We start from the raw sequence: 26432 nt of genomic DNA on the forward strand, positions 1-26432 counted from the left end.
CTAGTGAATGTGAATAGGCAGAATCCTGACTTGTGATTGGATGAGAAAGCCAAAGGGAAAATTGCACATTTTTCTTGATAAATTTGATGTTGTTGTTAATGTTTCGTACATGGATAGTTCATTAAATGTAAAGATTTTATTAAGGTGCTTTTATAGCTTTGCATTAAATAAAAGGGGAAAACAGCAACTTATTGTTATTTATATTTAACTACTGTACCTGCTCAGCCAATCAGTAGAGTACATTAAAGAAAGCAAATAATCTGTTTTAAGGACCATAGATGCAAGCTCAACCATTTATTACAGCTTGTTTTTAAAGGAATGATTTAACATTTATAAAACATTTTGTTATTGTAGAGGTAAAAATAAATGAGACGACAATAGAAATAATCCCTTTCTGCAATATTTTTAAGCATTGAAAAAAACAGCAATGAAATAACGCCCCCCCCCCCCCCCCCCCCAATTTATATATATATATATATATATATATATATATATTTGTATTGGTTGTTAAAAGATGCCCTGGGTTCCCTGGTCGGGCCCACTTGACATCAAATTAGGCTGAATGTGGCCCCTGAACTACAGTGCAATGAGTTTGACACTCCTGCTTTAAACCAACCTGTGAGATGTTTCTCAAGGTGATATGTGTCCTAAGACCTTTGCACCTGGGGGCCCCGTTGGCCCCCTAGGCTCTTCTTGGCCAGTGGTCTCTGTCTGTCTCTGAGGACGGAGGGACACCTTTCAATTAGAGCGAGTTCCCAGTCTGGAAATAACAGCTGGTTTCACCTCTCATCCTAATAAGGCCATCCGTTAAAGGGCGCACACTCATGCCTGGAAGGCAGTCTCACTGCTGTTTCCAGACCATTCCCTACATTATTCCTCTTCAATACTCCCCCATCCCCTTCTTATCCCCACTTGGAACCTCTTCGCAAAAAAAAAAAGAAGCAAAATCCCGCCTCACCACATGAGTCAGCGTGATTCAGCCTGTTGCCATGTTGTGTTTGGTTGTCTGTCTGTGTCCTTTTCCTCCCGACTCCGAAGTGGACTGAGATACAGTCAGCAGAAGAAAAGTAATGGTCACCCTGTCTAGTTCAGGACAAGGCCTTGTTTAGTTCTTAACTGTGTGCAGAAATAGATACAATATTAAAAAAAAAATAAAAAATAAATAAATAAAACTACCCATGTGCAGCAATGAAAAAACTGCGGCCACTAGTGTTCTCATCTGGAAAAAAAAAAAAAAACATTTTAAGGTGCTGCATATACTGTACAGGATCATTTCTTTAATTGAACCACAAACAACTTAGCACAATTGTCAAGAAAGAAGCAGATTGCCCTGGCTGCTGTAGCTATATTATAATCATACAAAGACAGTAAATGTGTGAGAAAAAAAGGAAAGTGTGACTATTAGAGAGGATGTTGGCAACGACCGTCCCATTCATTTCGGAGACAGTGACTCTCCACGCTTCACTTTTTAGCTGCAGGTACATATGAAATAATACAGATATATAGATTATGTAGATATATTTACGTATTATTGTAAAACTCAAGCGGCACGGTGGGCGACGAGTTAGAGCATCTACCTCACAGTTCTGAGTAGCGGGGTTCAATCCCCGGCCCCACCTGTGTGGAGTTTACATGTTCTCCCTGTGCCTGCGTGGGTTTTCTCCGGGCACTCTGGTTTCCTCCCACATCCCCAAAAACATGCATGCGAGGTTAATTGACTACTCTAAATTGCCCGTAGGTGTGAATGTGAGTGCGAATGGTTGTTTGTTTGTATGTGCCCTGCAATTGGCTGGCAACCAGTTCAGGGTGTACCCCGCCTCCTGCCCGATGACAGCTTGGATAGGCTCCAGCACGCCCACGACCCTATTGAGGAGAGGCGGCTCAGAAAATGGATGGATGTATGTAAAACTCAACTATATACTGTACATACAGTATTGGTATGGCTTATGCGATACAACATTGTATATTTGATTGGCTGTCACAATCGATGTTGCAATATCAAATTTCAAATTGCAGAAATTTTTTTTGCTGATGGTTCTTCACTCATGCAACTATTTGCAGAACTCCCCACATTCAGTCACGTCACTCAGTGTGCGGCGGCCTTTAGACACACTGTATAGTCTGTATGAAATGGGGCATAATTTAGAAGCTGAGTTGAGACTTTCCAAGGGTAATTTTCAGACTCATGATGTTTCTGACAGTTTAGGTGGATTTCTCACACCCTGCCAATTCAACTGAGTCTGGCAATAGTACATATCAGACCTTTGGCGGTACAATGGCTCGTCACTCGGGTGGTACCACTAAAGATACGGTAGCCTTTTAGCCTTAGCACACTATGGGGTGTGTTAGTGTAGTGATTCTCAACTGGTGGGTTGGGTTGTGTTACATGAAGTTATGTACATCCTCAGTTTCTTAATAAGGTGCTCTGAAAGGCACTTGAAACATGTAAACATGAGGAGTTATGTTTAAAAATATGGTATTTATAAGTTTTCAAAGACTGTTTGTGAGCGGTGCATGTTCTTTATTGTTCCTAACTTCTGTAAAAGTGGGTCCCGACAATAGAACAATAGAAGGAGGCAGGTCCATGGGTGACAACAGTTGAGGACCACTGCGTTAGTGTGTTTACTCAGACCAGAAAAAAAATTCATGCTATAACATATCCGTATTTTTTTCTTGATGATGAATTTACTTAACCTCTTTTGTTTTGTTTTCTCTTTCAGTCGCCAACTCATTATCCATCATGAAGCCAGTCACTGGTTCCCTCTCCGGGAAGGTTAACCTTCCCTGTTTCTTCTCAACTATTCCAACCTTGTCACCAGTAAACGCCAACGCCACCGCCGCTTTTTCCGTAGACTACTTACGTATCAAATGGACAAAAATAGAGGGAGAAGTCGAGTCAACAGTGTTAGTGGCACAAAATGGGGTCATCAAGATTGGCTCCAGCTACAGGAACCGGGTATCTGTGCCCAGTCACCCTGAGGATGTGGGGGATGCCTCATTGACAATGGTGAAGCTGCTTGCTAGCGATGCGGGCACGTATCGCTGTGAGGTCATGTACGGTATTGAGGACACCCATGATACAGTTAACCTCAATGTTGATGGTAAGAAGATTCTTGTCTATTTGCTGTGGAATCAAGCAGAGAACAGTGATGTGTCTACTGAACATACTGTACTTGCATGGACATTGTGATAGTCAATGTTAGCAATTAAACGTGTGAACTATAGACCTCCCAACTATGGCCGTCCTGTCAGCTTGCTTTCGATACTCAAAGTATATAGTCTCAACTACTAGAGCTCCATTGAGGATGATAGAGCACTCTGTGTTACAACCTGATGCTTTCCATTTGGACACTTACTAAAATGTTTGCATTCTCTTTTCATTTACCTATTATCACAATTAAACAAGATATGAACTATGATATTTGAACATAACTCACCAGCCAAAAGGTATTGGGCTCTATTTTTGCAGCGGGCGCATCTGCGGCCGGCCGCAGTTTCTGGCCTATCTTGAATTTCATGGAAGCACAAGGTTAGCTGTGCGTGTTTGCCAATTTAGCAGACCTGCAACAAGCTGGGTGTTTCAGCGCAGCGAGAGTGTGTCCTTAGATATGAACCCAGCGAAGTGACAATTTGGTGGCAGAAAGTCAGTCCAAATGTATGCCCGCTGAGACCACATCTAAGGCGTGTCGACTGCTGGTCTAACGGGATTTTGGTAAATTTGATCATGGGTGCGACTACCGTGTCATTACCTTTTGTGGTGGTTGACAATCCGCACAACTTCTTTTATACATGTTTGTGGTCAAAGTTTGATTTTTAGTTTGTCAGATTTTTTGTTTTATGACAGCGTTTCACCTTTGCAAATTCAAACCATCCCCTGGAGATTTAAATGAATTAAACAGTTCAATTCTTGACGATGTTGCAGCATATATGGACGGCATTATTCTGTTTTTGTGTCCAGGTGTTGTCTTTCATTACCGTGCCAACACCAGCAGGTACACGTTAGACTACGAGAAGGCTGTTGAGGAGTGCTACAACATCGGCGCGGCTATCGCCACATACGACCAGCTGAAAGCCGCGTACCAGGATGGTTTTGATCAGTGTGATGCTGGCTGGATTGCTGACCAAACAGTGAGGTATGTTGTACTTCAAATCTGTCTATCAAACAATTACATTCATTGGATTTGTCCACATATCGGAGAGTTGTATAATGGATCTTCCATCACTGTGTCTAGATACCCGATCATAAAGCCCAGAAAAGGCTGCTATGGCAACTTACAAAATAAACCTGGTGTGAGGTCATACGGAACCAGGAAACCCACAGAGACATATGATGTATACTGTTATGTGGACAAACTTTATGGTAAGACACAAACTTTCTAGCACATTTTCATTGAAAATGTATTGATAAAACCAACATTCGCTCACCCAAGTGGTAACCCAATAAAAAAAATGCGATAATGGTGTTGTAAAAGTATCTGGCATTGCTTCTGATGATCTTCCCTCCATGTTTTTCTTATCACTCATGTTCCAGTCTGTGACTGCTGACAAGCTCAATTCAACTCACAACAGAGCCTTTTAATGACGGTTTAAATCTTTGAGCTGAAGCCCAGTCTCCTTTCAGTTGTTCCTCTCACTGGTATTTCGACTGTTCAGCTCAGATATTCCATTGCAGCATATGATATGAAGCTTATTTAGTTGTAGTTAACAAATATAACTGCAGAATGACATTTCCATCATTAGTGTGAACAGATGCACATGGCGGTGTCAGCCAGAGAACAAAACCCAACCCTGCAGCCAGCACGGAGAAACACATAGTATACTGTATTTTCTTTTAGCTGTTGAATCCAGCAATCATATTTGTTTTAACATTCTTTCATTCATTTTCCATACCACTTCTCCTCACGCGGGTCGCGGGCGTGCTGGAGCCTGTCCCAGCTAACTGTGGCCGAGAGACGGGGTACACCCTGAACTGGTCGCCAGTCAATCGCAGGGCACGTATAGACACGGACAACCATTCACACTCACATTCCTACCGTCACTGAGTGGGAACTGAAACCACGCTGCCTACACCATCAGTGACTTTTTTTTAACATGTGTTTATATATTGACTGTTGATATATTTGTTTCTGGATCTGTGTCGGAAAAATCAGACATGGCCCTTGACTAGAAATCTGATAATAATTACATTTATTACCACACTTGATTCAACATTTACTGAAAGTCAAATTTGAAGGAAAATAAATGGTAAATATAATCAAATAAAAAATTACTAAACCATCAGTGTAACCTTCTGAACTTGTGTCATGCTTTAAGGATGGGTGACAGCTCTTGGGTGGATGTCAATACCACTGTAAATCAAAAGAATTGATATATTATGGGAGTGGTTGAAGTGTTACACCCTGGACTAAATGAAAACATGTTTTCAGCCCTTTATCCACTTTTGTACTGTAGTTTGATAAAGACCAGAAAGCAATGTGCGGGTTTGTCACCAAATGAGCAGCATATAGTTCAGTTCAGAATTGTAAACACTAATCCGACAAGTAATTCCACCGCAGGATGTTTAGACATGATGGCAATAGCTGTGTCAGCTACATAAAGTAAGCAGTGTGAAATCATAGCAGTACAATACGGTGCAACCCAAAAAATAATTAGAAAAAACAGGAGGAATGAACACAAGTACCATGATGTATGCATTATAGTTTTAATTAATAGTGTACATTCCCCCCTCCCAACCCCCCCCCCCCCCCCCCCCATTTAAAGACATAAAGTATGTCTTTATTATACTTCCCCTTGGGTGGCCAAGATAGATGCACACAGCAGAAGGAGCAGCACAATATTCATTGAATTGAAACAAAAAATGTGGCCAAAAAAACAATTTAATCCTTTACATTTGATTTGATTATGTCATTACTGTACATTCCTATGAAGTGCAAAGTTAGAGAGTGATATTTTTTTTTATTAAAAACACATTACACATTGTTTTTTTGGGGAGGCGGGGCAGAACGGATTAATGACATTTTAATTCATTTTAATAGAAAAATATTTTAAATAGGAGCATGGTCATGGAAAGAATGAAATTCATATTTATTCATTATCTATCTCTCAAGGCAACAATGTATTAAAATTAAACACGGCGTGTCATCAAAAGGTTATGAGAAAAAGGCAGTTAAAAGATAGTACACTTTTTAAAATTAAAAAAAATGTTGAACGTGACAAGATATCACAGTTTTTTTTTAATGTAAAAAATGTTGAATGCATTTTTTGGAATTGTAATTTTGAATGTGGCTATCCCTTTTTTTATTTTTTTAAATAAATTAGATATCACCCTACTTGATGACTTGCTTTGTCAATGATAACTCAAGCTTATCTGATGTTATTTGTTAATCCTTTGTTGCAATTTGTCATTGTAATTCCAGGTGACGTGTTCTACGCTCCTGTGTCCCAAAAAATGACTTTTGAGGAAGCAAAGGATGAGTGTAAGAAGAGGAAGAGTGAGCTGGCAACTCCCGGCCAGCTTCACGCTGCGTGGCGACGAGGCCTTGACAGGTGTGACTATGGCTGGCTTTCAGACGGAAGTGCACGACATCCTGTCGCTGTACCCAAAATTCAGTGCGGGGGAGGCCTGCTGGGGGTCAGAACCATGTATCGCTATAGGAACCAAACTGGATTCCCAGAACCAACGACTCAGCTTGGAGCTTACTGTTTTAAAGGTGAGCCCATCATGTTTACTGTGAGTGATGAGTGTCATGGAACATGGCATTACCTGTGTGGGGTGGCGCTTACACCGTAATGTGTTCATATTTGGCTTCATTGAAAACTGGGATTGAAAGCTCAGATGTTTTTGTAAAACCGTCCAGACGATGATCTCATTTTCTATTTAGTCCCACCCATTCACTTTTTTTCCTGTACATTCCCATGTAGGTAACAAACAACACATTTATTCCCCCTATTTTTACATGTTTTGCCACTTTCTGATATGAGTTTCAGTATGGTCAGCATTAATTAATTAATTTAATTAATTAAATTTTTTAAAATTAACACATTTACAAGTAATTATATTTATGATGTCCCAACCTCAGCCTTCTAAGAACGCAGTGTCCAGTTGACCTTGCTGTTGCGAGCTTCCCCCCCCCCCCCCCCCCCCCCCAGCTCATTGCTGTTGCTGCAAAAATTAGCCAAGGGGAGGGGTAATGGTGACAAACTATTTACCTAAAAATTATTGGTTGCACCGGCCATTAATTTATTGGGAGGGTTCATGGCCATTTTTGCTTGAGAGGCTAAATATTTCCTTCTCCTCCTTCAGGCTTATCCTACAACAAGCTATTTATTGATTGATCTGAAACACATTCACACACTCAAGTACTATTCAAACACTGTTTAAGTGTCTCTTGGCGTAGCTTCCATGTCAGATGAGAGTTAATACGTTTCAGTTTTGCCATGTCTTACGTGATCTCAGGGCCTATCCCATTGAAAAAATGCAAGTATGCGTACAAATAAGGTCATTGTTGTGCCACGGGAAAAGAGGAGACTACAGCAATACATCCCACGAAACGTCGTGGCTCACTGGAAGTTAGCAGACTGGGACAATTCTTAACTAATCAGCAACCCCAGGGCAAAGCAAACGACTGATGATAGGTTCCTTTCAGACAAGCAGCAGAATCCCTCACCTGTCAGCCCTTTTAGGCTAGGCTCACTATCTTACTCCCTTTTTGCCTTTCTCCCCTCATTTCCGCTGTCAGACTTTTTCACTCCATCATTCTCACTTGTACTTATCAGAGCAGACATTTGGATAATGGACAAAGCTACCGCTGGACTTCTAAATTCAGTCATCCTCGGTGACCCTTGACCAGGCCTTTCCATCTTTACAAACGAGAGCTTGGGCAGATAAGCCATCCCCTGCCTGGCCATTTAGTGCTCTGAGGAAGGCTGACTCTCGCGGTGATAAGTACCCGTGGAGTTCAGAGGGCATACAAACAGCCCACCCTTTTCTCCCCGCTGTGTGTTCCATGTCGCCTCGCTCAGCCATTTGTATTTACGCCCCCATCTGACTGCTTTTCAAGTGTCCTTGTTTGGTGGGATCCACTGCATCATTTCCTGCCTTCCCGCTCGCAGCCATATGTCACAAGACAAACTATTATGTAAACTATGTAGAGTTACATCATTTAGACTGATGTTTCTCAACGTGTATTGAGGCAAGGCCAGGTTTTCAGACTTAACATTTATTTTTATTTTTTATTTTTTTACTAGGAGCACAAGCACAAAATTTAATGGTTTTGTAAATCTCATATTTACATTTCCTCTCATTTTCCCTGTATTACTGATAAATACTTTGACAATAAATGCAGAAACTAGAATGTTTTAAATTCAGATTTTATTGTGCAACTTTTGACAGAACATGAGCATAAAAACAAGTTATACACCTTAGTAATAAAAATGTAAACTTAATGTTTTAGCTGGCAGTGCCAGTGTTATTATTATTATTATTATTAATATTATTATTATGTTTTTTGTTGTTGTTGTGGGTGTCGACAGCAGAATTTGAAGTTCATTAAATTTGTATCCATGAAATGAAATACCTCAGCCAAGTGAACTGAACCACTCATCCCAAAAAACAAATTTATACTGAAATAATGACGATTTTGTCTCACTTTACTCAGAAATTTACTTCCTGTGTGTGAAATCTGTTCCTGTACAGTTGAACACAGTGCTCGCGGAAAGCCATGACTTATCCTGTTGTATGAATAGCAACATGTGGATACACAGGTTGTTTCTGTCAGCTAAATTTAATTGTTCTGCCTGTGACTATACGTCACTGGTGTAGATACAGTAGATGAACAAAGATACATTATTTTTTAGTAAATAAATATTTTTACCGAATATTTTTAATAAATAAATATTGTTTTTCAGAGCAATGGCACACCTGATGATCTCTCAGCTCACGTAATGTGGTTGGGAATCACTGAGTTACACAGAAAGACCAGCTGAAATGAGGCCACACAGAGGGAAAAAGGGTGTAATTGGGATCTAATTGGTTCCTGGATTGTCTTGTACAAAACAAAGGCCTCAGTAATAGCAACTGCTCCAATGTTTCAGTGAGATAATGCACTCCCTTTATGAGCTGCCTCTGTTTTCCTGTTTGGAAAAATTGTGTCTTGCACCTTACATCAGGGATAGTTTCATGAGGAAAGAGAGACTTCATGTGTACGTAAAGCTGCGTTTACACAAGCTGTGTGCCATTGAATCAGAATCAGAATCATCTTTATTTGACAAGTATGTCAAAAACACATCAGGAATTTGAAAGCTCTCTAAAGATGTTACACTCATTTTTGTGTGAGAGTCAATGACTATGAGTCCTAGAAGGACAACGAGGAACATCTAAAAAGATGCTACAAGGATTGATAATTTACAATAACAAAGAAGATGCAAATTTGTTTTATCCCACCAAGTGAAGAAGATCCAAGAGATTCACATCTGTCAATTTGGTGTAGTTGCAGAATGGGTCACCGTTTTATTTTTATCAATTTAAATTTGTGTGCAACAGTACTAGAGATCTCAACAAAATTGTACCTCTTTCTTCAATTATGATCAAGATGTGATAGTTTTTACTCATACATTCACTCACATTCAAAAAGTTCCTTTGTTGAACAACTTTTATGGTACAAATACATATACAGTATCATAATAACGCCCAGTGGTCATCTACAACCATCGTTTTTTACTTGTGTTTGTATTTGACGATAGTAAAGAAAGGTTGAAAGGTTCAAGCACCAATGAATTGTGTAAAGCGTTTACAGAGTAAAGGGCCCGGCTGGGTCTAAATGTTTATATTCTGTTCTTCTAAGAATCACATTTGTTGTTTCAGGGGGTTTTGAGAAATTGAGTTCTTATTCAAACTGGTTCCCTTGCTCATCTCCAACAACACTGCATTTTTAAAATCACGGAAAACAAATATCATTGATGTAAATTACCCAACAGTTCAGTTTGTTTGAAAACATGATTAAATATTCTTGAGATGGCATAATCAACAGATCACACCTTAGAGAGGAAGTCCTTCACTCCAGCATTTCTTCGAAACATACAGTAGTTTAAGTTGCATCTTCATTACTAAGCATTGTTTCTGCTTTGGAAACTGGCAAATGCCTCCACTGTAATATTTCTTAAAGATTCGTTGTCTTATATTTATAATGTGTGTATTTTACAGGAAGGAAACTGATGTTCAACCAAACTTCTTTTGTGGACATATCAGTGGCCAACATTACAAGCATAACCTTCGGTTCCTCCACCTTTCCTTTACTTGAGAGTAGTGTGGTTACTCAAACCCAAACTTCAGAAACTGGATTAGAGGCTGAAGCAGACTCTGTAGTTCCTCCAAATCTTCCATCTATGTTTTCTACTAGTATGGTTCCACCTCAACCGACTCCAGTAGGCAAAGAAGAGGAGTTATTCACTACTGTGGCACCGACCATTATGGAAGACCATGAAGACATTGATGAGCTAACACCAGTAGACCCGGACTTTGATGTTGATGACTTTATACATGAGAAGGTAACATATGCTGAATCCGTTCCCCAACGTGGTGACACATTGCCAGAGCTCCACTTCACAACTGGAAGTGCTGACGCAACAGAGTCTGTGTTCAAAACAATGGGAGAGCCAGACGATCATTCAGTAATTGAGATCAGTACCATTGGTCCTGATGTAGTACTACAAGATGCTTCTCCCAGTAGAGAGCCCATGTTTGCTGGGGGGGAAACAGAGGAAACTATTCTGAATTCTAATACCACCGACAAAGTAACAGAATCATCTGATGTGAAAAGTGAAGAAGTTTTTAGTGCATTAAAAACATCAACACCAACTGATTCCAGAGCAGCCTCCCCATTCTATGATAGCAACACTGATGACATAAAGACAGATCTACTGGTAGAGGCACTGGCACCCACACAGTCACAGGACCTCTTGCTCAGCACAGATGGGACAGACAACCCAACCACCACTACCATTCTCACCAGCACCACATTTATGTGTAACACTGAGCCTGGCACTGAGGTGGACATAGGCACCACCACCCCATTGCCACTGGAAACAAACCCACAGAACAAAGTCCTAATACAACATATTATGACACCAGAAGAAAGCCTGTTTGCAACAGGGACGGGCACTCCCATTCTCATCGAAGGTCCAACATCAGATGATGTGTCAATGAGAGTCTTTGACGAGTCCGCCGATCAGGTGTCACAGCAAAGTGGTGACACCCTCACACAGGTTGACACTACAACAGACATTGACGAAGAGTTCTTCACAACTGCTCCAGTGATTTCAGCTGTAAGAAGCAGCACCACCATCGCCCCGGAAACAACGGTCACAAAGGAATCGTCTAACAAAGAGACCACTGTCATGCAGAAGCAGAACACATCAGGTAAGACTTACCAACAACCCTTTATCCTCGGAATTGTTATGTACCACCTTTAACAGTCAATTTCGTTGTTAAAAGTCTATACTTAGTTTTTGAGTTTGGGCTGGCATTCATTTTGTTTTTCATGCGTTCCTATTAATCAGACTGATGTTGCTGCACGGAAGGCGCCTGTTTCGTGAACCTGTTTGTATCTGTCCCTCGGCTCAATGAACAGGCGCAACATTTTCAGATGGGTACTTCACTTTATTTGCAGATTGGTGCCAATTCAGGATTTCAGCTCTGTTTCCTATTTCTGGAGCTTTGGCTTGGTTTGTCTTGAGATTTAGGACTTATGTTTGTCTGTTGTGTAAATGTATCCATTGTGTCCTGGAGCTCTTCTTTCCAAAGTCTGAGAGAGAATTAGTTTTTTGCTAGGACATCTCATCCCAATTCATCACCTTGAAAGAGTATGCCTTTTAAAAGCTGTGTGACATGGCGTGCATGTCATTTACACTTTTGGTCTTCCCGGTTTACAAATGTGACTTCGCAATAGCTTTTACATATAGGTTATCCTAAATTCTTAGTTTGTATAGTTTTATACAGATGAAATGTGGCCTTCCACCACTTCTGCTACATTTAAAACAACTTGCAGATTAGAAGCACATTCGATTATGAGCTCACTTGCAAACAGCAAGTGCATCCCTTCTCACCATTTTAATTCAGGATTCATCACAACTACTGACATTTCCACAATGACTTCAACAATGACACAATGGATTTCTGAGTGAGAAAATTCAGTCTATGATTTATTGCTTATTTGGCTTCCTTGGAAACTGTATTCCAGGTTCTCCCCCCTTGGTATGTTTAATGGAACACTAGCAGTCAGTTTCCAATTGCTGTATGTTTGGCTCTGTATACAGAGAGTCTAGTCTGTATAGACTGCTTCAATCCAATATCTCTACAATGTTTGGAGAATTTCTTTCCTTGTGAGAACATTTCCCCGAGACAAGACAGACAGACAGCACATACAGTATATGTGTGTTGCTCATAAGTAAGCACAGATGCCTGTCTTTCACTCACTCACATTGGACCAGAGATCAAGTGGTGATGTCATCTCTAACACAAAGTCTCCACTTTCTGCCAGGACAGCTGGATCCCGCATGACCAAAGTGGGCGATTACAGCTAGTTTTACTTCTACATCATGTCATGTGGCTCAGATGACACACACTTTTTGCTCTCTTAGGATTTGTGGGAAACATTTTGGAAAAATTGCATAGTAGGAGGCTAGTCTTGTCTGGTTGCATGGTAACAGTGCAAAAATAAGATATAGATAGATACGCACTTAATTGTTTGACATGTGATATGTTTGTGAATAATTACATACAAACTAATAAGTGCATAATCCAAAACTGTTTGGATTGTGATGTACTAGATCCATAACAACAAATCAAGCATTTGGTCTAGAAGAAACTTGCCCCCCAAAAAAGCCCAAAGCATTTTACATTAATTACAAAAAATTACAGAAATGTGTGTGTCCAACATGGATTTTTTATTTCTTGGACCCAGAGGTCTTATAATTGTCATAGGCAAAAACAACAACAGAAGCCAAACACAAATGCTTAGATTAAAGGGAACCAGTCTAGGAAAAAAAACAAAAACTATGCCAAGCAGTGTTTTTTGTGTCTAAACTTTGACATAGGCGGGCCCTTTAGTACAACCAGTGTGAGGGCAAGGGAGTAGTACTCGTTTGGTTCACACTGGACCTCATGTACACGGAGGAGCAACAGATGAAATGTATTACTATTTTTACCTGTCCGTGTACGCTGAACTCCAATGTGATCTAACCGAGGACGGACGAGGAGAGCGTGTTTCAATAAAGTATGTGTGAGATTCGAAAGGCACATGTCTGACTTACAAAGTTGCATGAGCGAGGTACGTAAAGCAAGCGCAAATACGAGGGGCTGTCAACGACATAATTTAGGATCACACACAAACACACATCACGCACACAACTGAAACACTGAAACACACACTACTTAAATGCACTTACACAGGACTGAAATGCTCTGAGACACTACTGAAATGCTCTCAGACATAATGAAACGCTCTCATACACACTTCTAAAACATCCATCCATTCTCTGAGCCGCTTATCCTCACAAGGGTCGCGGGAGTTCTGGAGCCTATCCCAGCTATCATCGGGCAGGAGGCAGGGTACACCTTGAACTGGTTGCCAGCCAATCGCAGGGCACATTGCACTTTGTTCAGAAAAAACATACAGCACTGATGTTCATAGTAAATCATCTGCTTCAAGCATAATGTTCATTATCCAAGGTCGTCGGAATTTGGTTTAAAAACAATAACACCATACAGTATATTAACACTGCTCATTTGCACCAATCTCACTTCTAATAATAATATGATCAGATTTGAGTTGAGGCCAGGTTATTCTATGTCAGCCATTCTTCACCTAGTATGAGTCATGTTCCCTGCTACAGGCCTGTTGTCAAAGTTTGTTTATTTGTTCAGAGGTCTGCAACTGCTATGGACAATACAAGAGCATTTAATGTTGACTAATCTGACTTTTACTCATGATATTTTGATTTCAATATTTAAATAATATGTACCATTAATCTTATTATTGTGAATATTGATTTTGTAGTTTACATTTGAAGTGTTTTGTTTTTTGTAAATTTCAAAGATCAGTACTTTTGTTTTATCTTCAGCCTTGTCTCTTTTTGCAGTTGCCCAGATCACTCAGTCAGAAACTTCTCTGTCTCCTGTTCTGCCTGACCATGCCACCGCCTCAATGGCAGATGGTGAGCCCATCCTCCAGAGTGGAAACCCAGACTTGTCCCTTGCCACTGTAACTACTGCTCCAATTATTAGCTTTATTAATGGGAAATATGAGATAACACTTGATCCACAGAGTCCAGAGGACAAAGAAGCCAAAGGTACCCAGATTATAACAAATTTGAAAAGTTTAGGAGGAAGTGAAGCGTTTGATGATGGATGGCCCGACCACCCTGTAGATAGCTTTACTCAAACGACAGAGGGGTTCCTCTCAAGCACAAAAACACTGGGCCTAGATGAGCCTGACACTGATGTTATCCCAAAAGCTGAAACTAAACCTCATCACATTTTACGTGAAAATGAAGAGGGCCCCACACAAGGAGACAAAAGCCCTGCTCCAACTACAACTTCGGGTGACACTACATCATTTGAAACCACACAAAAAGCTAGCTCTGCAACCACAGACAGGATGTGGGATATGACAGCTCCTTCTGCTCATTTGTTTCTAACCGCATCACCATCTGAGGAACATATGACCAAAATAGCAGAAGACATCCTAATAACCTTAACAGATAAGGTAGCCTCCACTGTCATCTCCACATCTCTGCAAAAAGAGGGAGACGAGTCAATGGACGCTCACACAACTACAACAAGTGACTCACAAGTCACTCAGACAGAAAAAGCAGAGGATCCATCCCTTTTTACTTTGGCAACTGATCTTCACACAGACAGAAACATAGCTAAGGCCACAGTGGAAATAAAAAGCACATCTGTGCCACCGGCTGCTGAAGATTCCTCTCAAGCTTCTCTACAGACTGTGCACACTCCCTCGTCTGATGATGCCGATGGGAAAACAACAAGCAAAAAGAGCAGCATTACAGAAGGAACGTTAAAAGAATCCGTATTACAAATGACATCAACTATTTCTTCTGACGCCAATCTAACATCAATGCCAACCTCTACATTTAGTTCCACCCCAAGTACAGTTTTTATTCACAGCACTGAGACTTTTATGGCAGCCACTGATGGAACTAAAATCAATGAGTCTAAAACATCCACAGGAGAGTCTTCTATATCTGGAATAACAATGGTCACAGATACACCGCCCAGCATGGTCTCCAGTATATTCTCTACTGTTTCAGAAACTTTGGACACAGTTCCTTTATTGTTACCTGAAGAGGAACTCAAAACTTTAGCAGATCAGACAGAAGAACAATCATTTCTGACTCCTGTTTCTGATAAAACCCATGATGAGGGCTCAGGGGACGAAACACCTGATATTTTTGTTACATCATCTTCTGTTATAGCGTCATCTTCCCAAGACAGCACTGACATATCCAAAACAACATTGTTTGTAAGAACAGAAAGTTATCTGAAAGAGCATATGAATATACCGTCAAGTTCTCGTGTCTCTAATGTTACAGAAGAAAGCTCTGTGACAGTATCTCCAACGTTATCCTCTACTCCTGGTGATATTTATGATAAAATTATAAGCAGTGAGACTATGATGGTTGATTCTGTTCCTTCATTGAGTGGATCAATCTTTACACATGGGACAAGTTCATTATTCACTACAACAGACACAGAGACGTCTGGGGATAACTCTGATGCTGAAGAGTCAAGTCTTATAACTACTATCTCTTCAATGTTTAGTACAGAAACACCAGCAATGACAACCTCACATGGTGGTGGAATAAGTGGCATTTCAAGGACATTTGTCACTGCTGCAACATCCATTTACAGTACTGGGAAGGAAAATCCAATAACTCTGGAAATGCAAACATTAAGTACAGCTAAGTCTGAGGAAGTTCAAGATGGTTCAGGTGACCAGACGCCAGATATGATCATTCAGACATCTTCTGTGACTGCCACATCTGCTCTTGGCAGTACAGAAGTATTTACTACCGAATCACCGATTGTAGCATCTACTGTTCCAGAAATTAAGGTGCAAGACGCAAGCACTGAGTCCAGTCAATCTGTCTTTGGGTCAGGTTTGACACCTGAAACAGAATCATTATCAGTCAGTACTGCTTTCATAGAAGGTTCTGTAGACATGGCCATAGAGCTCACTGCAAAATCATTTGTTTCAGCAACCACGTCCACCTCAATAATTAGCACCAACACCCAAGTAGTGACAGCATCTCATAAAATGCCTACTGAGCATCAGATGTCAGATGTGATGAGCACAAGCTCTGTGTCCCCACGTTTTTCTTCGATGGTATCATCTACAGTTCCAGATATTGAAGAAGGAGGTATGGGCACCGAGACTATGATGGTCGAGTCTATTCCTTCCTTCAGTGACTCACCTGTCCAACCTGCAATTGCATCATTTTCCGCTTCAACAAATGAAACAAAGAGTTCTGGAGACATAGCTGAGGATTTTATTGGCGAATCAAAAATCATAACACCTACTTTTTCCTCATTTTTTAGTACAGAGACACCAGCATTGACAGCTTTAACTCCAAGGTCTCTCGAAATTCAAACATCATTAAATATGGCTAAGACTGATAATGTGATATTGACAACAGATGAAACTTCTCTTATGACCCAAACAGATCAAGATGCTCCAGATATTGAAGATGAAAATGTGAGCACTAAATCCATTCCATCTGTCATTGGCTCAAGTAAAACATCAGAAACAGAATCCTTATCAGTCAGCAGAACCTTTACAGAAGGTTCTGGAGATGAGCTCACTGGAGAGTCTTTCAGTTTAGAAACCATTTCTTCTTCAGTGTTTAGCACTGATATGCTTGCAATGACATCACATAGAGTAAGCCAGAGTGAGAACTCCTCACTTACACCTGAAAAGAAATCAGCGTCTTCAGAAAAACAGGGAGAGAGTTCAGGTGAGCAAAATACTGAGGTGTCTCAAAAACTGCCTACATCTCCAACAATTTCCTTGTTGTTTAATACAGAACAAACAACAGAAAAACCTCTTGAGGATAAAGAAGCATTTTCCACAGGTTCACCTTTCACCACTGACTCCCGACAAATGATGTCACATGAAGCAACAGAAAGCCATGAACCAGAAATGCCGTCAGTTACAGGTGAACCTTCAGTTTCCTTGGTCTCTGATGTGACAAATCCAATGTCATCCATCAGTGGCTCAAGAACGAATGACAAGGCATCCTTCTACACTACCATATATACAGAGAGCTCTGGAGATGGCCCAGATGTTTATAGTGAAGAGTCAGAAATCACAACAACTTCTGTTTCTTCAATGTTTAGTACTGATACTCTTGCAGTGACAACATCACATGGAACAAGCCAGACTGAGGACAGATCCCTTACACCTGAAAACAATTCAGCTTTCCCAGAAACAGAAACAGAGAGCTCAGGTGAACAAATAACTGAGGGGTCCCAAAAACTGCCACCATCTCCTACCGTTTCATCATTGTTTAGCACAGAAAAAACAACAAAACTGCCTTTTGAGTATAAAGAAACGTTTGTCACAGGTTCACTTTTCAACATCACTGACTCCCAAGAAGTAATCTCACATGGAGTAACAGAAGTCTATGAACCAGTTACAGGAGAAGGATCAGTTACCCTTGTCTCCGATGTTACAAATCCAATGCCAACTATGAATGTATCAACCATGAAGAGTGTAGCGGCATCATTCTATACTACCACATATACAGAGAATTCTGGAGATGGCACTGATGTTTTTAGTGGTCAGTCAAAAATCATAACAACTTCCGTTTCTTCAATTTTTAGTACAAAAACACCAGAAGTGACAACATCACATGAAGATGTGATGAAAGACAGTTCAAACAAACCTGTTACTACCACTTCATCCCTCTCCAGTACTGAAAAAACAACTCAAGAGGTTCCTGAAACTTCAGGTAAAACTGAGGAAGCTTTGGCTGTAACCCCACTAGATCGAGATGGTTTAGGTGAACAGACCCAAGACATGCTCCATCAGACATCTTTTCTCAACGCCACATCTACTCTCGACTTCACTGAGGCGCCACCTGCAGAATCTCCTCTGAGATTATCGACTCTTCCAGAAAATCACATTGAAGTTGTAAGCGCTGAGCTAACTCCATCTGTCCCTGAACCTAGGATTACACCTGAAACAGAATATTTTGAAGATATTGATGATGGATTTATCGGCAGTGTGCTCATTGAGTCTTTACCTTCCTTACATGGAACAACCATGACGCTTGGAATGGCAACAGCCACAGAAGGTTCTGGAGACATCATCAATGAGTTTACAGGAGAGTCAAAAATCACACCAACTGTTGTCTCATCAATGTTTAGTACAGAGACACCCCCTGTGAGAGTATCACATAAAGAAGTTACAGATGATATTTCAAAAATCTCAGGTACTGTTGCATCGTCCGTGCATAGTATTTTGAAAACAACTCATCAAACATCATTAATCACAGGTAATTTTCACGAAGTGATGTTGACTACAATGAGTCCGGATCAAGATGGCTCAGGCGACCAAACCAAAGACATGTTCATTCAAACATCTTACATCACTGCTGCTACTCTGTCCACTACTGAAGCACTAACAAAGCCTCCTACTAGTTTATCTACAGTCACACATATTGAGATTGAGGATGTGAGCACTGAGTCAATTTCATCGGTAACTGGATCAAGTATAACACCTGAAACCGAATCACTATCATTTATCAGTAACACTTCAAGCAAAGGTTCAGGAGACAATATTGATCTAACTGAAGATTCATTAATTTTAGCAACCCCTTTCTCATCCATGTATAGAACTGACACCCCAGCAACAACAGCACACGGAACAGATTCTAAACCCCCGGCACGCACAAGTCAGACTAAGGACTCTTTAGTCACCAGTTTTACTATGAAGGCCTCAAATGAAGAAATTACCGAGATGCCCAGTAAAGTCACTGCATCTCCAGAATCTTCACCCTTGTTTAGCACAGTGAAACCTACAAAACTGCTCCTTATTGAAGAGGACATGGTTTCTTCAGGTGGATCATCTCTTTACAATACGGAGTCTCGCGGAGCAATGTCACATGAAACCACAGAAAGCCATGGAGCAAAAACGTCATCAGTTACAGAGAACACTTCTACTTCTGTGACCTCTGACCTAATCAACACAATGGCAGTGTCTCCAATGCTTTCGTCTATTGAATTGTCTACTGTTTCAGATGATGATGAGTCTTTTCCTTCTCTCAGTGGTTCAACCACCCAATCTGGACTGTCATCATTTTTCACTGTCACAAACATATATGGTTCTGGAGAAAGCATTAAGGATTTTACTGAAACAATTAAAACAACTACTGGTTCAATATTTAGTACTGATACACCAGTAGTGACAGAATCACATGGAAATGAAACAAAGACATCCATTGCTGTGTCATCCCTCTACAGTACTGAAGCACCAACAGCCGAACCTCTGATTGTGTCATCTACATCTGTACTTGGAACAAGTGTGATGCCTGAAACTAAATTGTTAATCACTAACATTGATGGATCGGAAGCTCTGGTTGACTCGACTGGAGAGTCAATCATTTCAGCAACAACTTCCTCTTCAGTGTTTAGCACTCACACCCCAGCGAGGACAGAATCACATGAAACATCTTCTGAGCCCCATACACATGTAAGTAAGAATGAAGACTCATCATTACCACTAGAGACAATTCAGACTTTTCCAGATATTGAGGAAGAGAGCTCAGGTGAACAAATTACTAAAATGCCCCAAAAAGCTCCTTCACCTCCTACAGAATTCTTATTGTTTCACAAAGAAAGACCAAGAGAATTACCACTTCAGGAAAAAGAGACTTTTACCGAAGGCAGTGCTTTGTACAGCACTAACTTCCCAGAACAAGTGACAAATAAAACAACTTTGTTTCATGGCTTTCTGGTATCATCAGTTGCCACTGCAGACTCTAATGGTTCTGGCGACAGCAGTGATGAGTTAACTGGGGAACCAAAAATCACAACACCTACACCTTCTTCCACGTTTAGTACAGGGTCATCTGCAGTGACTGCATCACATGGTTATGGAACCAGTGACATTTCAAAGATGTCTGGTACTGCTGCGTCATCCTTTTTTAGTACTGAGAAACCTACTCCAACTGTATCGTCTGCTCTTCCAATTATTGAGGACATTGATAATGAAGAAATTACCAGTGACATTATGATGGTTGAGTCTATTCCTTCCCACATTGGATTAACAATCAAACCTGGAATCGTACCATATGTCACTATGACAGATTATGACAGTTCTGGTGACAGCACAGATAGATTAATGAAGGAGTCAACAATAACAACTGTTTCATCACTATTCAGTACAGAGACACCAGCAATGACAACATCACAAGAATTTCAAAACAGTCAAGTCTCAAAGGCCTCAGTAACGCTGTCATCTCTCTACAGTACTGATAAACATACATCAGTGTCTCCTGAAATACAAAAGTATGTGACTACAGCTAAGATTGATGGAGTGCTGTTCACAAGTGGGACAAAACCAATCCCTGGTCATCCTGAAGGGTCAGGTCATCAGACCCAAGAAACACATACACAGACATCTTCTGTCTCCTACACCGAGATGCCTGAAGGAGTAGAACGTGATCAAACAACCAAACCCAAGATGCTTTCATACTCACAGCTACCAACAGCTTCTCCTCCTTCTTCTGGGACAAGGACTAGTACCAAATCCTTACTAATAGTCTCTTTTCTGTCATCCACTCTTGCAGACATTCAGGATGACATTAGTAGCCAGGCACACATGGTGGAATCCATTCCTTCCTTCAGTGGGACAACCATAAAATCTGAAACTATTCAGGTTATGGATACCTCTGGTGACCACACTTCAGACTATGCGAAATACCAGTCAAGTGAAACAACCACTGTCCCTTTAATGTCTAACACACTTATTCCAGTAACCACAGGATCAAATGAAAATGTCACAAGACATGTCTCAAAGGATGCTGTTACTGTAGGATCTTCATACAGCACAGAGAAACTAAATCGAATGTCACATGAAACGCAAGAAACTGTTAACATAAGTCATACAGAGAAACCTATGGCTACAGTTGAGGCAAAGTCTATAGTATCAACTGTAGATGACGAGAGCAACAATGATGCATCCATCAAGGAGACCGTTAGAATTATAAGCGTTGCTTCTTCCCTCAGCCCTGAGAAACAAACACTGGAGTCAGAGATGCACACTTCTAATCAAGTAGAAGGCTCTACTGCAGCAACACCTAGTTCCAATCACTTTAGCCAATCTGTAATACCAGGAATAACTGCTACAACACCTGGACAGTTGATAATCACACAAAATCAAAAACTACACAGCACGGAAAAACCTTCAGATATTCCGATCATCAATGAATTTGATGAAGGTTCTGCAATCATTCTTACAGAACAGGACAGCTCAAATGGACATACAACTGAAATTTTAACAAAAGAATCATCTAGTTTGTCTTTTTTGCCAACTACAGACAGAATAATGGAACATAGCAGCCACTCAGCTGTTTTGATTGGCACCTCACAGGAGACATTTACTAAATCTCCATTCTCCCCAAAGCCTTACATTCAAATAATTGACGACACAGAGTTTATTGAGCAAACCCCTGAATTGTCTACAAAAGTCACAGGGAAGACATCTGCAACCATCTCTTCAATGTTTAGTACAGAGACACCAGCCCTATCAACATCCCATTCAACAAGAGGAAATGGCAGAGATTATTCTCATTATAGCATTGAGACTCCAGTTTCAAGCTCAGGAGATGTCGTATCTGCTGTCACAACTGAATTCAACCTAGCAACACCAAAACAAGAGTCATCTACAGAACAAACGACCTTGTCAAAAACCACCATCAGCCCATCAGTCACAGTTGAAGAAAGTTTGGGTGATAGAATATTTGCTGTTTCATCAAGTTCCCTTATATTTGAAGGGACTCAAACAATCGTAATCCAGAGTCCTTCAAAAGAAACCTCCACTTATGATGACATGGAGATCTCTGGGCTTTCACCCGAAGAGGATGATTTAGAGACAAGTTCAGATGGATCAGGTGGAGAAATATCAATTGATACAACCGATGAGACAGAAATAGACAAGAACACAAATAAATCGTCAACTCAACCGAGCAGACAGTCCACGCCGGAATCTGTGTTATCAACCCAACCTCCCCAAGCGACTCACAATGAGATTTACTTAACTGAGCAAGGAAGTGGTGTCTTCTTTGATGATTCAATAACTGAAGATGAGAGTTCAGGTACTGACATTTTTGACATATCAACAACATTCCAACCAAAAGCAACATCATCTGTGCTTGACACCACTACGGCAGCCACAAGACAAATCACTCTCTCACCCAGTACTCTTGCTGTCTCTGAGGATACTTCAACTGACAAGAACTCTACAGAAAAAGTTGTAACACGAAATCCTGCTTCTCCCCTGTACATCACTGTGGGCTCAAAAGTGTTTACACCAGAGACACAAACAAGATCCGAGAATAAAGAAGAGGATGAGACACGTGAACATTCCACAACCATGGTAATTTGGAGTACCATGTCAACCTCTCATGAAATTACATCTACTGAAAGTGAAACAATTACAGCCTCTTCTCCCCAAGAGACAGCAGCAACATCAGAAAATCTAAAATCTGCTTTTACTGAAGCATCTTTTTTCGACCGTACATCGAAGTCTACTGCGACTGCAGTTCCTTCTCTCTTCAGCACAGTAAAACCAAACCTCAAAACATCATCTGTGGTGGGATCTGCCCAGTCAGTTGTTACACCTGTAACTGATGAATCAACACAGATTTTGACAAAAGGTGAGAGTTCTGGTGAACAAACCACACAGATGTTCCCTGCTGAGCCATCTGTGATTATGAATGTTACATTTGGAGAGGCAACTAGTGAAACTGAAACATTTGTTCCAGTCACTTCAACCACAGATGAGGTTTCCTCACAGGAGAGGGAAACGACTCAGGATACAAAAACTCCGAACACCACTGAGATTACACAGTCTCAGATTTCTAGCACTGGTACTGATGCATCTACTATACCAGAGAAGAAAACACAATCATCTTTTACAACTCTTCTCCCCCACATAATTAGTGGTTCAATGGATGTTCACAGTAAGGGTGACCTAACCACAGTCCACTCAAGCAGTGAATATAAACAAGCTGAAGTCACAACTCTCCCAACCCCTATTCCTTCAGTTATATATCACAGCATTTCAGACCAACAGGCAGTCATTGTTACTCCCAGTGGCCAGGCCAAGACTGATTTAAAAGAAAAAACATCCACCACGGTGCTGCATGTGTCAAGACCATCAACCAGCAAAACAATTTTATTTACAGAAGATACAAAGAATGAAGATGAACTATTTTCCCCAGTTACTCACAGCTTAAGAGAAGAAAGCCCGTCTCCTGAGCTCCTCCCGGGCACTGATATTATTATTGATGCTGATACCATTTCCATCATCCCCTCTTCTCCATTTTACACAACCATTCAGACAGAAGAGGCAGGAGGTCTCACACCAGTTACAATGATGAAACAATTGGAGGTGACAGAAGAACCAGAGGCTTCAGGAACCGATGCTATAAACCTCTTCACTCCTACGCATGCATCAGCATCCTCTTCTGAATATTCTCCATCTATGTCTGAAACATTGCATGTGGAAAGTGAAACATTGTCATCACAAGCCACCCTAGCTTTGACTGTTGCAACCAAACCAAGGCAGGGAGTATTATATGATGTAACACCATCACAGCCATCTTTTTCACTTGATACTCATACACCGCTAGTTCCGAAGCACGTGGATGGATCACCCACAGCCAATACAATCACAAGTGTGGCTGATGAAACATCAAGTGTATCCTCACAAATGTCTGTCCCAACCAGTCGAGTATTTAATCAGGAGTCGTCAAATCCATATGACTCAGATGAAGGCTCTGGAGGAGAAAAAGTGTTCAGCCCTGAACCCACAGCAACAATAGCATCATCCTCTGAATGGACAGCATCTGATATACGAGTAACATCGTCAACGTCTTCACTGTTCAGCACTAAAAAGCCTGAAACTATTACTGGAGCTGCTACAGAAAAAGGTATAAAATCATCAAGCCCTTGGTCATCTCTATACAGTACTGTGAAACCAATGCCCAATTTTGTATCTGATGTTACTGGCACCGCAAATAATGAAACGCTGACCGTTTCAACAGTGAAGCTTGAAACAATATCACATCTAAGTGCTTTGCCTGAGCCTGGTAGTGGGGAGGCTGAAATAGTTCTATCAAATGCCGCTTCAAGACTCTACAGCACTGAGAAGCCAACACATAAATACATTCATGTAACAGAGCGTCCAACACAAACATCTGCTACTCTTAAGTGGCTCTTCACAACATCATTACATCCTGCAGCTGTGGAGGGCTCTGCTGATGAGATCTCAGATGGCACAACTGCTTCAGCAATCATAGTACCTTTTGATAGTAAAAATACTTCTGGCAATGTAATATCAACTCTTTTCAGAACAGATAAAGCCGTAAAGTCCCAAGAGGATGGAATAAATGATGTAACCACAATGCTAGATGAAGCAGTATTTTTAGAAACTGTTTCCCCTTTCTCTGACAGGATGATAGTCAACCCATCACAGAATGAGAGCACATTAGACCACATTGCATCTTCATTTACAAAGGACTCATTTTCTACATCAACAGTGCCTTCTGTAGAAAGCACCTCTCAATTTGACCCACTTGTCCAATTTGTTACCACTTTTGTTCCAGAATTAGACACATCCCCATCTGAGATATCCTTGCAACATGCAATGTCTGAGATTGCATCTACTCATCATTCCAGTATTGCTCAGAGTGTCATAGCCACCACAAGCCCAATGTTTCCCATTGAAGGGTCAAGTCAGTATTTCAGACCTAGTGGCATGCTTACTCAGACTAAAGTAGAGGATAATACATTTGAGCCCTCACCAACTATTGTTTACATAACTTCCCCTCATTCCCCTGAAATGCTATATTCCAAAGCAACAGCCTTTCCTGATGTTGTATCTGGAACACCTCCACAATCTATTCAGTCTGAAAAACCACAGGAAGAAGCTTCTCAGACAGAATCTGATTCAGTCTCATTTGACACAACTCCTGAACGCCACAGTGAAAAAATCCTACATGGAATAACTGAATCACTTCCAGTGCAACCAGAAAATACCTCATCACCAATGTTCTCTTCACTGTCAAGCCCTACAACTCCACCAGCAGCTACCATTTTAGATGTTACTCAACAATTATCTTCTGATGAAACTGTGAATTCAACTACAGGGGCACCACATACAGCTGCTGAAAGTTCAGGTTCCTCAGAGAGTGAGGATGCTTCTGCATCAACAGAAAAAAGTCTAATCACATCAACAGAAGAAATGGGTTCAGGGTTCACAATATCAAGCGTTTACAATGCAGACATTGCTAGTCCAACATCAACTCAGACAGGGTTATCTTTATATGAAGAAACATCTGGTTTTAGATCTACTGAGACTTCCATGACAGAGGGTTATTCAACGCAGTCCCCTGATATGTCCCTAAGTTCTATTAAGTCAGGCTCACAGGATGTTGAGAATAAGGAGACACAATACACTGAGATAACAAGCACACCAGAACCTACTAGTATAACAGGTACTGAAGAGACCTCTACCAACTACCAAGTGATGGCTACGCAAATACCAGCAGAGCACATTTCAGATATCCCTTTTGGATCAATACCTTCACAGGAAGGTATTTTGGTACAATATGTCTCAACCTTTCCTCCCAAACCAAATCTTACACCCCCCCAGAATCATTATGTCACCACTATGTCACCCTCCATCTTTACAACTGGAGAAGGGAAAGAAATAGTCACTTCTGAGGGTCTGTCCAGAAAGTTGATCACCACAACAAAACCAGGATCAGATGAAATTCAGACAGTGTTCAAGGTAGCTGCTACCACCACTGCATCAAAAGTGGAGTCAGCTAAAGTTCAAAGCACTGGTACAGAGGAGGTTGCATACAAGACAGAACGATCTACAATACCCCCACCAGACCAGGCGTTCACAACATTGACACCAGCTGAAACTCCAAGCCAGAACATACTATCAGGCGTATCAGTGGCCCCCACCCAACTGCTCTCTGGCAAGGATGACAAACCCGACATAAAAGCACCTCCGTCGCTCACTGGAGGAGAATCACATATCACAGGGGAGGGCAGTACTTTGCTTCCTGATACGGAACGTGACCTGGGGCTGACCATTGTAGGAGAGATTCTAGGTAGG

The 26432-nt window shown here is 41.0% G+C and overlaps 1 protein-coding gene across 1 annotated transcript in view; it reads left to right on the forward strand.

The window, feature by feature from the left end:
• LOC133474964 (versican core protein-like) overlaps positions 1-26432 on the forward strand; it is a 39679-nt gene that overhangs the window by 2038 nt on the left and 11209 nt on the right. The window contains exons 3-8 of the mRNA XM_061767182.1: positions 2721-3101; positions 3959-4133; positions 4233-4360; positions 6417-6710; positions 10202-11416; positions 14137-26427. Of these exons, the coding sequence (XP_061623166.1) occupies positions 2721-3101; positions 3959-4133; positions 4233-4360; positions 6417-6710; positions 10202-11416; positions 14137-26427 (14484 nt within the window). The remainder of the gene's footprint in view (positions 1-2720; positions 3102-3958; positions 4134-4232; positions 4361-6416; positions 6711-10201; positions 11417-14136; positions 26428-26432) is intronic.

Source organism: Phyllopteryx taeniolatus, chromosome 3 (genome assembly GCF_024500385.1).
Source record: "Phyllopteryx taeniolatus isolate TA_2022b chromosome 3, UOR_Ptae_1.2, whole genome shotgun sequence".
Taxonomy (NCBI): Eukaryota; Metazoa; Chordata; class Actinopteri; order Syngnathiformes; family Syngnathidae; genus Phyllopteryx; species Phyllopteryx taeniolatus.